Source organism: Helicoverpa armigera, chromosome 6 (genome assembly GCF_030705265.1).
Source record: "Helicoverpa armigera isolate CAAS_96S chromosome 6, ASM3070526v1, whole genome shotgun sequence".
NCBI classification, from domain to species: Eukaryota; Metazoa; Arthropoda; class Insecta; order Lepidoptera; family Noctuidae; genus Helicoverpa; species Helicoverpa armigera.
The window spans coordinates 10,762,714-10,780,809 of record NC_087125.1 but is presented as its reverse complement, the minus strand read 5'-3'; the positions used below and the strand labels follow the sequence as shown (position 1 = coordinate 10,780,809).

Below are 18,096 nucleotides of genomic sequence, written 5' to 3'. Positions count from 1 at the left end.
TTACTTCTAAACTTATACCACAGTGAATTTTTTTTTCATAACTTTAAACAGAATCATTTTTATCACCTGTATTGTACTTCTGTTGTTTTCACACTGTGGCACTTAATCGGCGCTGGGTCATTGATGTTGTGGCTAACGGCTGCTCTCATTTGGCTACATTGTTCACTAATATAAATTAGCCGTAAGTACCCTCTGTTTGATGTGGTCGCTACTTGAATTTAATTAGAAATTGAGATATGTGTGTGTACATGTTTGAGTAGTGATTGATTTTATATAATACGTTACGTTAGTATGTACCTACTATTTTGATAATGTGTCTGAATTTTAGGCTCCATATTATGATAAAAAGAACCAAGAGGAAGGGTTAGTGATTGTTATTTTTCATAATGAAACTTACTACTTTACAAAACCATGAAAATAATCATACTATGATTGCTATTTTCTTCATTAATATGTGGAGTAGGATCTTATTTGTGTTTTATAATAAAAGTGTGATTTTGCTCAGCAAGCGACCCACATCTTACATATATTCCTCCATTCGATTTTTTATATAGAGATGCGATATTCCAAATCAAAAGGTATTTTTATATTTACTGAACGTATAACCATCGTAACCCCTTGTGTAATCAAAACAAACATTTCACAAACTTTTAAAGCTATTTTCGATAACATCGGTCTACAAACAAAAACGCCAACTAACAAACAAGTTTGTCAGTTTGTGTGCTAACTTTAAATCCGATCGTACCGGTTCCGTTACACGCTTTATGTTGCAATCTAGGGCGGATCAAACAACTAATGATGGAAGAGATTTTGTTTTTGGTATATACTTTTTATTTTGTTAATATTTTTGCTGTAAGTACTAGTTTCTGCCAGTTTTATTTTAGTATTTAGTTTTATTAGTTGTTTACCGTGGTAGCTGTATTTCGTGGCAACTATACTTTTTGTGAAGGAATAAGAATAGCCCATAAACAGGCTTTGAATCATTTTTTAAATCGGTTCAGTACTTCCTGATATAAGCGCGTTGAAACAAAGAAACATAACATACAACCAAACAAATTATTCATCTTTATAATATAAGTATAGACATTAAAAAAACATTTTAACTGTACATATGTCTTTATGACTATTTACGGTACTATGATTTCAAGAAACTTACCGAAATCAGTACTACCTTAGTAATACCTAAGAGATTCATAAGTTTCACAATTTTATTTTAACAGAATAGTTTTGTTTATCCATCTGTATAAATAATTTTGAATACACTTTTAAAAACATGTAGGAAATATCTTTAACTTTTCACCAAGAAGTTCATATATCAACAGTAAATCCGATAGTACAGTTTCCGTAACTCCGCGAATGCACCGATATCGACCGCGTGCAGTCACCGGATGAAACTATGTCTGTCTGCATTTATTTGTCGCGGATATTGAAATTGTTTGTATCATATTTCATGCACTTGAGAGTTGTGAGTAGTAGCTCAGCTGTTATGTAGTGAAGTGCATTGGAATGTAGCAAGAATTTGGTCTTTAAACTATGTATTTTTTGTTTTATAGGTGATATCTGAAAATTAGAGAACATTCAGACAGACAAGACAAATTTCATCAAAATCTATTCCGTAGCTTTCCATTAATTATATTATTCACAGATATCGAAACATACCCAAAAACATTCAAATTCACAATATTTGTAGGAATCACACAAATATCACTACCAATATCTTCATTCAAAATACTAGCAATAATCCCAAAACCAAACACCAGCAGATGTAAACAAAAGCTCAATTATAAAGGGGCGGACAGACGAATGTTATCAGTCGTCTGTGGCGCGTCTCGCCGGTCGCTATCGATCGAGCGCGACCAACGACCGAGCGAGGATGTAAAATCGTTCGTGTGCATTTGTCGCGGATATGGGGTGCAAATTGTGTTGTTATTTAGCTATGCTGTGTATCTAGGGGATTTGGATGAAGGAGTCTGATTAGGGAGATGAAGTGTTGTGTTTTAAATTGGTAATCTTGATTAAATGCAATATTAGCAGTTTAAAATAATATGATGTGATTGTTGCGTATGCAAAAGGGTTTGATCTTTTTGTCTTATGCTGGTAAATAGTAATAAAATGTGTGAAAACTATGGTCCAGTTTTTTTGTAAGAGGCTGTATAGTGTCATGAAATTATTTTTTATTTCTCAACATATTTTTTATTCACTATTAACTGTTGAAATAATTGTTCAGTTCAAAAAAAATCTGAGTAAAACAGAGATTAAAAGACAAGAAGAACATTAACGTGGTCCACATACAACGCTGGCTGCTATCGATCTGCGACCTGCGACCGACGACCGCGCTACAAAAACTACGGTTTGACGTCCGTGTGCAATTGCACTGTATACTTAGTAGGTATAATGCGATATTCGCCTTTCAACGATTCCGCTTGCTTTTTATTTTTGAACGTCTGGGAGTACATTTACTTGTAGGAGACTGGATGATATCTAGAAATCGTTTAGGAGAGATTGTATTTTTATTTTGTCTTGTCGGATTATGTGTGAAAAAAAAACTCCAAATAATATTCGAACGCACTTTTGCTCCTCCTAAACACGCAAAAAATCTGCATACCTATAGAAGTAGTTACAACTTTCAGTGAGTTTGCCAACTATTCTAATATCAGTCTCACGAAGTAGCTATCTGTCGTGCTATATTCCAAATATCCTTCAACAGCATTTAGAATAAACATAAGGTAAATATGTGGCCTAATATATTTTTCATAACCTCACGATTACGTATTCCATCACCATATAAAATATCAGCATACGTTCCACTTTTATAACGAAATCATAAAGTTTTATGCTCAGTTATTAAACGTAACAAGTTGTAAACAAAAGCTCGAGTATAAAGGTCGGGCAGACGGAACGCTATCGTACCGTACTGAGTGCCATCGACATTTGGAGCATTGAATTAACTGGAAACGCCGTTATTATTCCAGTCCCAGTGCCCGCCACATTGTGCATACGTGCGTTAAGTTTATGCCTTAAGTCGGTCACAAGCATAACGATGTGATAAACTACTGTTAATTGAGCTAGATATTACCGCAGAGAAAATTTCCGACTCCTAGTATTTTTAGGCAAATTTTTGTTTTATGTGAGTTATTTTTGCTTTTTCTCCCTCTTTTGTTATTGTTTCTCTCCTTATGTACCTATCATGTACGTGGTCTTGCGAATATAATTGTTTTTCTTTTTGTCACTATTTGTCTCACTCCCCGCACTTTAATTAGCAGTCTTTTTCGCACAGAGACTTGTGCTCAAGGCGGTTCCAGTTATAGATGCTCTAAGTATCGACCGCGAGTCGGCGACCGACGACCGATGTCGCGACCAGTGCATGTGAAGAGGTAGTTTGGTGACAATATTTTATGAAAACTTTTATATTATGAAGGCTAATAGAGAGGTTTTTGTTGAACTGGTGGAAACTTGCATAAATGAAGTAGTAGCGATGTGACTTTTAGAAGTAGTGTAGTTTTTTTATGAATGATGGAAGAAAATATAAATCCAGTGGTCCCAGTTAATAATGTGCTCCTACATCGAGTGAAGACTTAAGTTATACATATGAAAGTAGGGCGAAAAAATGCATATAATCTGTATTAAATAACAAATACATATTAACAATTACGATGAAATACCATTTTTATCACCATCAGATTTCTCACACGATATAATCGAGTTAAGAATCAGAAACATCCCAAATAGCTTTACCCAGAACTGAAATTGTCCTCAGGACAAAAATAGTAGCCATTCGATAAAATTCCGCTAATGTAGCAATTTCTATTGTTGTTTTCAATAATACCGCATCCAATAAAATTCTAGCGTTCGTACCGACAATGCTAGCTTGCACTCAGCGTTCCGCGGAGGGAAGCTAAATTCTAGCTAGACAACATTCTGTTAATGTTAACTTGGAACTATATATGTATGTATAGTGAACTTTTATAAAAGACTTTGAACCCTTTTTAAAGGGGGATGTTAAAGTGCATAAAAAGTGTCAATGTATCTTTTAATGATGGGTTGAGTCATGAAAAGACGGTATGAAGAGTCTGTTCATTCTAACATCTGTCATCATTCTTGAATTCTCTCTCTATTTTCAAGAGCTATACTTACGTTACGCGCGACACCGCCCTTAAGAACAAGCGTTGCCGTGCAGAATCCCGACCAGGAAATCTGCTAGTGGTAGATTGCTTTTGGCTAACTGGATAAGAACCGAGCTTCGCTGGAAAAACCGAGAGGGAAATCTGTCAGTGACAAAGTGCTCTTAGCTAACTGGACTTTAACTTAAATAAGAAATTACTATATGTAATTAGCAAGTTTTCACTTGTCATAGTAAAAAAAAAACATAAATGTCTATTAGGTAAATAAATATGTCCCAGAAATACTGAAAAATATAAATCAGAAATGATAAATTATCGAGGTGAAAATGCATACAGTTGCACATGACCTAGATAATAACCTGTCGATACGTGTTAAGTCTATTAAGCCAGACTGCACTCGCCAGCCGAGTTACAACTTATCGGCAATCGATGAGGGATCGTGTTACGGTTTTAAATGACTTCGTTGAAAATCTTTGAACATTTGAATTTTTGAGCATCTCGCTTACAAAGTTATAGGAAAGTTTTATTTTCAAATCAGGTAAACGATGCAGCTACAATTTCCTATGACTAGATAGATAGATACACTTCATTAGGTACATATTTTTTTGTTCTTTTAGATAAGTAGGTGAAATAATGGGATGGGTGGTCTTCTCACTAAGAGCTATCTTCCAGACAACTGATGGATTGAGATGAGAAGGATACTAACATTATTATACGCATTATATTTAGCCTATCTATAACTTACTGAAGTTATTGGAAAGAGAGTTATCTCTTGCATCCTAACCTAACAATAAGCAATCTCCAGAAGGCATCAAGATGCAATTTCAAAGGCGTCATTATATATCTCATTAAAACCCATCTTTCAAACATATACCAGCAAGACAAACCCACTTCATTTCGCATTTATCAAACTAATTTGTACCGTGAATACAAGCCAAATGAATGTTTAGCATTCTCTTAAAGCCATTACGAGACTTTGCGAGGCACGCGCCGCGAACGGTGGTTGAACCGAGCATTTGTGTTGGTCGAATATTTCAATTTCAACACGCATGCCTCAAGCGGTGTCATGGTGTGAACTTTTCGTGGCGCATGCCTTGCTATGATTTGATCACGTAGGAAGTTGAGTAGAGACAGCATAAAGCAGGTAGGTTAGGCATCTTCTTGTAGTTCTAGCAACGTACGGTAGGCGTGACCAAACCGATCAGTTACTAATAAGCTAACGAAGAACGAATTGGTCTTTATTGATTCGTGATTTGGTTTTGAAAAAAAATGGCGGGTTCTAAAGAAGGCGTACGATGGTGGAATTACAAACATTTTAGCACGTTACTTCCTTAGGATATTTTGCATTATGGCATCTCCGCTAGTCATTTTGTTCCCCGAGGTCTGGATACACCTTTACAGATGCAGCCGTTTATAATGCAGACCACGCAGATACGATTTTACCAGCTCCCGGCAAATTGTAAGCGTGCCCGGAAATAATCACCCAGTCTCACTCACTCAGTCTCTCTACAAACCAATAGTGCTTTTTTATTCACTTTACTTAATGAACTGAAAGTGCAGAGAAAATAGAATGTACGCCGATTGGAAAACTCGTTGATTTTTAATGAATATTTGATTAGGAGATTAGAATTCTAGCTGAAGGAAGAAGTTTTTGTTTAATTTGTTTTGTAGATTACTGGATTAGATATTAGATGAACGACTATGTTATAAATCTATACTTAGGTTTTAAAGTTAAGGAGTTTGAACGCGCTAATCTGCGGAACTCTAGACTAATGTGAAAAGATCTTTCATTATTAGGTAGCCCATTTACTGAGGCGACAGCTACTTTATATCTGGGTGCGAGGAGTAGTTTCTACGGGACGTAAGTGAAACTGCTGGTTAGAATAGTGTATTGAGCAAGCAGTGACGGACTCTTCATCGAACGTTGATAATCGAACTTATTAACTTAGTTACTGAACTCCGGGCAATATTTTTCGGGATTAGGTAGTACTGATTATATTCCGTAACAGTCGTAACACTGCTACAATTGTCTCAAGGTTTTATAACACCTTGAACCTTCAAAGAGCAGACGTAACCCTTTATCAGCAATCCAATAAACCGCAGACGGAAACCAGGTTACCTGTACCTATTTAGACAAGTTCAAAACTATGACTCGGTTCAATATTTGTACAACCAGCAAACACAGACTGATTTCTTAGTTTGTCATTACCATTTTTGGGAGACCCACCCTTTTCTGATAAAGCGACGCGACGCCTCGAATTGTGTGCCGAGTCATTTGAAGTTTTCTAGTGGATGACAAAAGGTGATCATGTGATTGTAAAGATCTTAACAATGTTTAGTTATTGTATATTTAATTTGTTATTGTTATGTGCTGTTTCTATTTTCGCTTCTAAGATTGTTGAAGGGTGAGTTTTTTTGGATTTTATCTGAGGTAGTAGAAAAGTTAAAGTTTGATGCGAATGGGAATGTATAGTTCGAGTAACTACTCATGTTGTTAGACTGATGACTGAATTAGGTACAAAATATGCTCTACCAATTAATTTGTTTAATCATCTGATTCTGAGCCTCTTTTGTAAGAACAAAGCTAGAAAAAGTTGGAAAGTAATTACTCTGAACGATTCAATTGAATCATTTATGTTAGACATAGAACTTTACTTACAATATTAACGAATTCCTATACAGTACCTCTGAAAGCCTTAGAAACAGTATAAACGTTTTTCGTAAATAGCCTATTCCTACGGGAAAATGGATTCAAGGGAAGTAATTATAATTATACTAAGCAGGCTGGAAGAAATTCGACGAATACTTGGCTGCTAAGACTATTATTATTTTCTGATACAAGATTGAAAATGTTTTCAAACTGTATTAACATGAAATCGTTTATATTCCTCAGATCTCAGCCCATACTTCAAAAAACAATTGGAGCCCTCTTCACTGACCGGACTCACGAAGTATACCCTGGCGCATGCAAGTTGATCAGAGCTTCAAAACGGCAAACAAGAATGTGTGATCGGGACAGCGGTCTCTCCAACGTATTGAACATCGCTAAAGAACAAGCCATCACAGCTTGCGAAGAAACCTTCCAATACGATAGATGGAACTGTTCCCTCATCTTCAACAGAAAACCTAAAAGGAGTATATTCAATAAAATCTTCAGAGAGACTGCGTTCGTTCATGCGTTAATGGCAGCTTCGTTAGCTCACTCAGTAGCTAAAGCATGTGCTTCAGGGGATCTTTCTTCATGCTCCTGTCCGGGAAACTTTGGAAAAAATAATACCTGGAAAATGGCAGGATGTGGAGACGACTTCAGACATGGCAAAAGATTGACTAGAAACTTCTTAGACTTTAAACATGCTGGCAACGATCAGATTGCTGAAATTCTAAAACAAGATGTCATTGTAGGTGTGGATTCTATAGGAGAGCAACTAAAAGAAGTTTGCAAATGCCATGGATTTTCTGGTTCTTGTACTACAAAGACTTGTTGGAAACGATTGGGCCCTTTTAACTCGGCCATGGGGTTACTGAAGAAACATTACCATCACGCCACAAAGAAGAAATTGATGAACTACACAACGAAAAGGGCTATTGCGCCAAAAGTGAGGAACAAGATGAAGATTGAAAGGAAGAATTTGGTATACTTGCAGAGGACGCCGAACTTATGTGTCAGTACTAAAGGAAGGGTGTGCAAAGACAGACATAATTGTGCGACTTTGTGTTGTGGTAGGGGCATTATAACTAGCAAGAAACAAGTGAGTTCTAGGTGCAGATGTAGAATGGTTAATTGTTGCTTCGTGCAATGCGATACTTGTGTTGAAGAAGTCGATGAGTATACTTGCAAGTGAACGTTAGTGCCTTATCTTAGTATTTATAAGAAATGTTGCAAATATTGGAAGCTCCTTTACAGCCTTTCTAGTTGATCAGATTTCAACCTTCTTGCGTGTAGCTTATGGTTCAAATTTTAATGTGGATTTTGTGGAGTGTTCGTTTCATTGGCTCTATTTTCTGCTTTACGTCTGCGAAGCAAACTGTGTATTGGTACTTCAGTACTAATTAGGTAACCGAAACACATTTGTTGGAATAGTATCTTTGGCTTAATTATGAGGAAAATTAGCTCACAAATGTTCTATTTTATGCCGGTAAATTATCATTTTTTGTTTCCTGTGTAGATAGATATTTTCTACTTAAAACTGGTAGAATATTGTTACAATCGCTAATGAACTTGTAAAGCATACTTATTTCAATATTTAATTGCTTATGTATTTGTTTAGAGATAAAATTGAATGTGATACGGCCTGGGATAAAGGAGTGCCATCTAGCAGTGCTTTTAGACTAGTAGATTTTATCGCGCGGTTTTTCCTTGTCATCATTTGTGGCTGTTGTTGTCAATTTTATGCTCCAACCACCTTTATCGCTCTGAAATATCGAACGAAAAATCCCCTAGTGTGAAACCGCTGCTAGATAATGGTCGATAATGCTGTGATATAAGCTGAACGCTTTAAGTTAGGTAGTTCAAGACAATGGAATATGGAATGATTAATTAAATTAATTTAAATAGATGTGGTTTTATTTTTGAGACACTACCTACAGGTGTGTACTACTTTCATTATTCCTACATTTTATTATATTATGATGGTTCAATGGTTCTGAACCTATAATAGGTCCTTTCTCACTTTTTGGGAACACCTACGTTCGCATTCTTCTCAACTTATCATTTTTTTTTGAGAACGCCACCTGATGGTATTACTAAGAACTTTTGAATCTTATGTGCCCTCTATCGGCCACTTGCGTAATAAATCAAATGTAAGCCTTAGCAACTGTCTTATCGCCGCATTAAATTTCGAACATTACGTGAGATGGCGCTGTCCCAGCAGCTGTTCAATAGCAGTCGTATAGATGGCGCTGTTACAAAAAGTTTGATATTGCTAGTATGGCGTTGCAGTCTTATGAGGAATTAAAATGTTCAGTTTTAGTGATCATTTGAAAAATTACTGAGGTACGTATATTTTATAAGTATATTTTGAAAAAGGTAATTTATCTCATATCTAAATGAATTAAAACAACCGTTAAAAACTCAAGTTTTATTGTAAAATTCCTCAGATTCAAACATGTTTGAGTTGATGCGTTATTCATAATTTCACCGCGATGGAATCCTGATGCATCGATAACATCGGTTCAACGCATGTCGATCGCGAAATATTATATGCGTGGAAATCTTCGTACGATCAACTTGATAAATTCATTCGTTGATTAAAAACTTAATGTAAAAAAAAAACTGAAAAATTATATGGGTGGTGATCGGCTAATAAATATATTTTTTATGATTTAAAGACTTTAGCGAAGAATTTCGCATTAGTTCTGTAACCACTGTCACCAATTTATTTTTAATTAACTTATTATATACCTAGCAATGTGCTAGATACAGGAATCTTCTCCACTGCTTATTACGATACATTAAAATACCCATTAAATTTTTTATACAATTCAATACTGAAATGCATATCAACTTCAAAAGGACGAACTCACACAAACACAACAGTCATTAGTGATGTGCGTAACCAATATGAAATAAATTATCGATATCGAAGGCAGTCGCTATCGACTATCGAGTCAGTGGGTCGTGAATGATGCTACAAGACACGTTCGGCTCGCAACTGAGGGAGCGCGAACAAAATAAATTTCACCTTTATACTGACCACAACACAATATTTGAAATGTCACGTCTTTATATAAATAAAGGGTGTTATTTTTACACAGTCAACTTTTGAATTTTGATAATCTTAATCTTTTAGTTTAAATAGGTCATCGCCTACTGCACTCAAGCCATGTGATTTTTTTCATTTGCAGCATTTGAGTATTCCATGTTTAAAAATCAATGCTCAATCCTTCTCCGTGTGAGAGGAGGCCGCAGCCCAGCAGTGGGACGATAAATAGGCTGTAACTAACTAACTATGTTTAAAAATTACAGTAACATAAAAAAATAAACCTATTATCTATTAAATTCCACAATTAACATCACGGAGTAAGTATAAGTACCTACGAATAAAAATATAATCAAGATAAAAAAAAATACATAAGTACAATGACGTCACTTTTCCCGTACAACGCCTAAAGAATGCGATCGGCTCAAAAATGAAGCAGAATTTAAATAAAATCATCCACAATCAAATGAATGACTAACACGGATACGTATTAAGTCTAAAAGATCGCACAACATTATTATTATAACGCCTATAATTGACCCCTAAACCATTAAGGCCGGCCACAAAATTGCGGTTTGTTTTCGATGCCAACTCACATAATTACGATATTAATGAAAAATAAGCTAAAAAACGGCAGCTTTGAGATTTATTTATTTATTGACCCGAAGCGAGGTTTGCCCTTACTAGTGGTTTAAGTCGAACGTGACTCACTCAGATTCAGTTACTACTATAATTTTAAGTGAACTTCATAATCCAAATTCAGTAAAAAAAAACGATTCCACAAAACTAAATGTTTTTGCACATAGGTACTTATGTACATTTACGTATATCTCACTACATATTTAAAATATCTTAATTTTGGTGCTTTTCTTACTATTACGAAAAGACAAGTGCAGAAGAGGACAAGAGCAAGTTTTTTACGAAATCTTACTAAGAAAAAACTACTGCAAGACAATAAATTGACATAGATTAAAATAATAATTTTTAAAAACGGTTTATGAAATTCATGGACATCCATATTTTCAGTTCTTACTCGATGTACTCATAATTTTTACACAACGTTTTTGGAAGAATGTCTCTTCGAGTTCCAATAGTAAGAGCGATCGTTACCTAGCCGAGACAATACCAATAAAAATTATGTTACTCCGACCAATTACCGGCCATTAAACAAAACTTTTTACAGCTTAATGTAATATTCAGTCGACGTTTTAATATGTGCCCAGTTTTTATTTATTATTAACTGAATGAATTATTATTGTTAATATTAAAAAGTTTATTATTGAATATGGGAACGCTGTCGTGTCTTAAAGAAATTATTATGTATGGCAGTTTAATTGATTGTTTGATGGTTTATGATGAAAAAAATTGCATGATTTCGTGTGAATGAGTTTTGGAGCTTAAAATATTTTAATGAACTGAGTTATTTGTGATTGAAAAACTGTGCCGTTTGGCCAATACTCATAAAATAAACGAATGTAGTATAGAAATTGAATTGTGTGCCTCATCGAATTAGTTACAGCCTTGTAAACATTTAAGTATCTAAAGGCTTGGGCTAGGCACAAGATTATCAATCCTATCTATAAAACTATTTTTATTTCAACAAAACTTAAAGCTTCAATAAAAATGTCACACACATCACCTACAAAATAAAAACACCCTATATCTAAAAAAGCGAAGGGAAATCAAGTGTCAAGTTAAATTATTAATGTTAGCTTAACCAGATGTGGCTGTCGATACCGTATGAAGACGTAAAATGCTTTACTTGTTGTTTTGTCAAACCGTCTGTTATGTGGGATCTGTTAATTAATTAATGTTAAATAATGCTATATTATGCATATCGTGTTATACGCGTCACTTCACTAGTGAGCGTTTTTTGTTTGTAGATAAAGTTTTGGCGATTGAAGGTTAGTAGGTACGCATTTAGGTCCCTACGGTATTTTATGGTATAGGTACTTGTATATTGCTGATTTTAATCGTTTGTTCAACAATTGAAGTGTGAAGTTAAATTTTTGGCAGATAAGTTGACGAGTTTCAAGTGATCTTAAAAAAACCTGTAAGTGAGTGCCATACATAGTACCTACAAAATTAGTTTAAAGGACACTAGTACACCTCCAATAAAAAAATATTTAGTTCCCCTTTTTTAAAGAAGTTAAAAGAGTTTTTATTTTCTATTTTAAGCAGTAAAATAACACAGCTATGTACTTTAGGTAAAGTTAGGTACCTACACAAAAACTTTGATTTTAAATACTTACCACCTTCGTTGGGTAAACATTTATAAGTCGTTTATCAAAGTCTCAAAGTCCCGTGAAGTATGTCCTAAGAACTAAGTTTATAAATTACAATCTAGCATAAAGTAACGAGGCTAAATATTATCACGATTGAAGTCACTTTAGCGATAAAAATCTCGCTTTAAATAAATAATTACTTTAGAACTAACTGCGATCAAGTAAAGGGCTAATAAATTAACTGGGATAAAGTTATTTTTATCCAGACAGCATAGTATTTTATGTATAGAGTCTGTTCCATGATATGAATAAAGATACATTATTTTAACCGACTTCGTAAAAAAGAGGAGGTTCTCAATTCATCTGGATCTTTGCTTTTTTTCTCTCATACACGATAATTAAAAAAACTCTTAATTTATTTAAAGTAATGATCCTACTATTACTCTTAGTATACCTAGCATTGATGGTCAATATTCAACCTGTATGTAATGAAAACCTTTGGCAGGTTGCAAAGCAGAGAACGGTACATGTACTTAACAGTACTGATTCTAATTAAAACACTCAGAAACTCCAGGCTTATAAAGCATCTATATACAGCTAAAAACCAGCAAATCCTCAGCTGAAAAACATCCCTAGCTTAACCACCCACCGCCGAACAAATGTCGTATTAAAGGCTTAATGATCGCAAATAATGTACGCATAATTGAGCGCATTTATTACAAGAATCACTTTAAAGAATAACTAGCTACTTAACCACCTTTTAAAGGATTATATGCAGAAGCTATTATTACACAGCATTTAGTAAAAATATAACAATAACAACGCAAGAAGACGTAATTAGAAACAGTTGCCTCACACAGACTCCTGGACTTCGTTTTGTTAACTTTTGGAAAGCAGTCGAACGGAAAATGGTGTCTTTCAGATTTTTGGGCGGAAGGGTTTTAAAAAGAGGTTAATTATGTATGAGATTTTTTCACACTTGTTCAAACTTGAATGTCTTGAAGACCCTTGACAATGTTTCCGACCATTTCTGGGTAGCGTGGTAAGTATTCATCATAGTATAATGCAGAGTGCTCTTTTTACTGCAGTACTGCTGTCAACGCTTCAGCTACTGCACACTTTAAGTCGGCTGATAGTAAGTTTTTAATGAAAGTGCGCACATTATCAAGGCAGATACTCATAATAAACTGTCAGTCAACCACCGGATTGAATCATCTATCGTCCGACAGCTTAATCTGCTGTATGGCACAGGCTTGTCAAGTTAGGTCCTCAAATTGTACCTACTACTATCTTCACTCAATACAACACTATACATACTTTGTAAATATATGGATTTTCCTACGCTTCATGTAGCCCATTAGTTCACAACATTCCGTCTAACCGTCATTTATTTCTCAAAAACATCAACAAACAGTCAAGAATCTCTTGACTGTGCAGAGATCACAAAAGATTAACATCATCCCTCACCAAAGCGAATGCTACCAATTATACGTATAAGGGCTTAACTAAAAAATCTATACTTACATACCTCGAGTATCAGTTACCTGCTTTTTCAATGGACAGATCTAAATCCCTGTACAATGGTATTAGGATCAATAAATGTGAAGTATTTTGTTTGCGACAAAATTTACAGTTACGTCGTCATTCGTGGGCATTCGCGCGTGCTATGCTTGACGGACAAAGGGGATTGCGTTCTAATGTATATTGTGAAAGACTAATAGATATGTTACCAGTTTTTTGTGTCAGTTATTATTGCAAAGGCTTGGAGAACCAAATGGAGTAATTGAAAGTATTGTGAAGGTTTGGGTGTTCCTGTCAAGGTATAGATGTTTATAAATATTAATATTATCTGCAGACAGTTTAGTAGTTCATTATTCTGTAAATAGCTGTCTTGAGATGACGCTGTTTGAATACATATTCAATGTGTATTTAGAAGCTTCTACGGTCATGTACCACCTCTATTACTTAGGAATTCAAACTTTATCACCATTTATTTTAAACAGTTTGCGCGAATTAACTTCGTATTTGACCATCACCTCCTCGCGCATTTGTTTCTAGATATAGATAGATATATGATATATTTGCATAGCTTTGCTCATCTTAAGGTGGCTACTATTTACTTCATATTCGTCAAAAGATTTATTTATCAAACACTACTGAGCATGTTTGTGGCGTCCTATCGCTAACTTCAGAAAGATAATTTTCACGAACTGTAGAAGGACAAATTTTGCAAAGTATCAAGCAGACATTTAACCACATTTTCAACCACCTCCCAAAGTCATCTCACCTCAAAAACTAGGCCTGTACCATAAATACAAAAGTCATTAGCATATACAGATCCCAGTATTAAGGGCACACACTTTTGATTATTTAATTAAGACGCACCACGGTTGATGTCCGTACATAATCAGGAATGGCGTTCAACTGGTCCCAGCTCGCTTTGTTAATAATTTTTAATCTCTTCATTGGTCGGGGTTGGTAATTGTTGTTATTTATTTATTTGATGGATAGATTTTGGACTCGTTTTACGTAGATACTGTTGAGAGTGAAATGTTTTTTGATGACGTCAAAATATATAAGTATAGGTACGTTTTTCAAATTGCTATGATCAGTTTGGGGGAAAAAATTACCATACAGGATCAAAATTACCTTAGTTAGTGAAGTTTGATTGCTAATTATGTTGCTGATAATTACTATGTTTCTGTACATTTACTGCTCTTTTACTGTAAAATCAATGAAACTGAATTTTAAAAGGCATTATAATGTACATACGTAATATTTGAGATGTTGTATTTAGAGTTTAAAGTCACTGCATGTCTACCTCACAATGGTTTAGATACACAAATCGAATATATATTCAAAGTATCTACATCAATTAACAGTCATTTTCTTAAGTCATCATCCTCCGAGCCTTTTCCCAATCATGTTGGGGTCGGCTTCCAGTCTAACCGGATTCAGCTGAGTACCAGTGCTTTACAAGAAGCGACTGCCTATTTGACCTCCTCAACCCAGTTGCCCGGGCAACCCGATACCCCTTGGTTAGACTGGTGTCAGACTTACTGGCTTCTGACTACCCGTAACGACTGCCAAGGATGTTCAATGACAGCCGGGACCTACAGTTTAACGTGCCATCCGAAACACAGCCAATGGTGTCTAAGATATACTTAGAAAGTACATACAAACTTAGAAAAGTTGCATTGGTACTTGCCTGACCTGGGATCGAACCCACGCCCTCATACTTGAGAGGTTGGTCCTTTACCCACTAGGCCACCACGACTTTTTTCATTTTCTTAAGTACCAATCTAAAAATGACTACAAATCAATATAAAATAGACTGAACATTTAATACAAAAATAAGTGTGTCTGATCGTAAATAACAATTTACCAGTTTCAATGATTAAAACGATATTGATAAAGTAAGATCTTAACAAGCCAGATCCGAGATCGATAGTAATTATAAAATTCCTCAGTGTATTAAGAAATTATTCGTCGAGAAATCATTTGGTAAACGCGAAGGAACTAAATAATTGACATTATAATTATTACAGTAGGTTATTTCTTCCATAACATTTTAAAATCATAGGTAACAATCGATAATTGCTGGTTAATCAAATTCTGAATGACAGAGAAGTTTTTCCTGTACGTTTAAGGTATACTTTAATAGTTCAAAGATCATATCTGTCTATTTGTCTGTCGGGCTTAGGCCTTAGAAAAGACATAGGATACTTTTTATCCCGTTTGCGAGAAATAGTTCCTTGTAGACGTAACTAGTAGCCAAATGTAAACCTGAAATTCAAAACTTCAAATAATATATAAAGTTTTATTACATAGTTGGTTTTTATGAAAATTACCTTTCAATAAACGACATCAACAAAGTAAATATCCTCCTACTTAACCAAAGTTACTTAACTCACAAATCTCAGATGTAGCTTTAGAAGTAAAAACACATACCATATCTGTGCAGGTCGGTTAAATTCGAAGCTTCAGCGTGATGGTGGCACCTCTTCAATTATGTATCACCACGTTAATGTATTATTTAACACTTAGTCGAGTTTCGACATATTTCTTGTTGGCTCCCCGTAGAGTGACTACATTTTGGGTTGTGGTACAAGGCAAGAGAAATGTGTTAAGCAAAAAACCTACATGATGATAGGCTTTGTTGAATGAATTATTATTAAAGCTGGCAGTAATATTGCTCATATGTAGATCGAAATAACACTCATGTAAATAAACACTTGGCCTTAGACATATTTTTATCCGAGTGTGGTCATTTCTTCGGGGCGGGGAAGAACCACGGGGGTCAAGAATATGTATACCTAAGTAAATCTAAAGCTTTTTTGTTTGGTTTGGTTAGATACATATGTTTCGTAAATCTTTACTAATATTTTAAATACAAAAAATAACTAAATCTGTCTCCCTATCTGTCTGTCGCGCTTCCACGCCATAACTACTGAACCGATTCAGTCTGGAACATAAGCTACTTATTACCCGGTTGCAAGAAACAGGTCTTCGTGATGTATATGAAACCACGGGAAACGGCTTCTAGTCATACAAAGGTCTCTTAAAACATTGTGGGGCAATATAATGAGCAAATTCTTCGTCCAAAGTACTTAGTTAACTTATAACTTGTACCACAAACATCTTGGTGTTGGTTATTTTTTCACAGTGACAACGAGATCGGATTGACAGCACGGACGGGTTGAGTCCACTGATACCGCAACAGTGTTTGTCAATCAACTGTAGAGGGTTAACATAAGACTTTTTGTGTGTCGCTTAGTTAAGAAATTACGAGCGTTCATGCTTGTTACTTACCTATTTTGGGTGTTATTAGTTGCAACGGATGTGTTGTAGATTTTTGACAAATAAAAATCGGCATATTTTTATAAATCAAAAGTTGGTCAAAACCGTCTACATGGAGTACTCGAAGTACCTACTGATGGGAATATTTCACCCTTCGTGTTTTTTGGTTTGAATAAATAACGGTATAGGTACGATCGTGTAATCAGAGTACCACATGTTTCCATTGTACAATTACCCAAACTCTAGACATTTATTTAGTAAGGTTAACTTTTAAATACACATTCGTAGATTCTGGAAATGAAAAATAATTGAATTATTAATCTCCCACTTACCACAAACACCAATCATCATCATTAACAGCTTAATTAAAAGCCAGCAACAGCCCAACAGCCGTATCGAGTCACATTTTCCCTTCCTCACTAATTAATGAGGCTTCAAACATCTCATATTACAACCAGGTCCAACAACTATCTAAAAAGAGCAGTCAATTTCTGATAATTTACCTGTAATCAGTATTAATCAGTATTCTAGAACCTTCTTAAGAGTTATCAAGTACGCACATCCTTTTAATAATGAGATGGTTCGCACCGCGAGGTGCAAGAGCTATTCATTATAATCGAACAAGTCTATTAGCAGCCTTAATTAAGTCAACTCCCATACATGATACATCTTTTCAATTAAATAAGTTAAATAGTATCATTTGTGGCTTTGTTTTTGATGTTTATTTACTCATGTTTCGTATGCAAACTTTTAGACGGCCAATAGTTTGTTTGGGCTCATAAATCAGTATGAAGATGAATGGTAGAACACACGTTAAGTACTTGTCTACAGTGTACGAGGTACTGTTGTTGTTTCTTGCGTCATTTGTGTGTAGAATAAATGTTTTTTTTTCTTGCTTTTACGGTATACTAAATATATTTTTCTGCGTACGAGAATAATTTCACAAGGAACGCTAAAAGCAGCTTGTTATATACATAGGTATACTCAATCTTGTGTGTAAGTCAGGAGGCAAAGATGAGTGGTAGACTTTTAAAGATGGTTATCAAGTGCAAATGCAAATATTCACCAGTTATTAAATAAATAAACCTCGTCCCAATTTTGAAAAATATTTCTCCTTATTGACCATCGAGGTCGACATTCGCACGAAAGTCAATTAAAATTATATCATTAATCCATGTCGTTGGTTGCAGTGGCAGAATGTTTGCAGTGCCTTTGCCGAATTAAAATATAGCGTAACACATATTTTGATCT

General features: G+C 35.0%; 1 protein-coding gene across 1 annotated transcript; it reads left to right on the top strand.

The window, feature by feature from the left end:
• Positions 1-6,401: 6,401 nt before the first annotated feature.
• Positions 6,402-8,643, top strand: LOC126056705 (protein Wnt-4). Its single transcript, XM_049850453.2, has 2 exons — positions 6,402-6,526; positions 7,015-8,643. Exons 1-2 carry the CDS (start codon positions 6,414-6,416, stop codon positions 7,961-7,963), a joined length of 1,062 nt encoding a protein of 353 aa, XP_049706410.2. The 5' UTR covers positions 6,402-6,413; the 3' UTR covers positions 7,964-8,643.
• Positions 8,644-18,096: the final 9,453 nt, after the last annotated feature.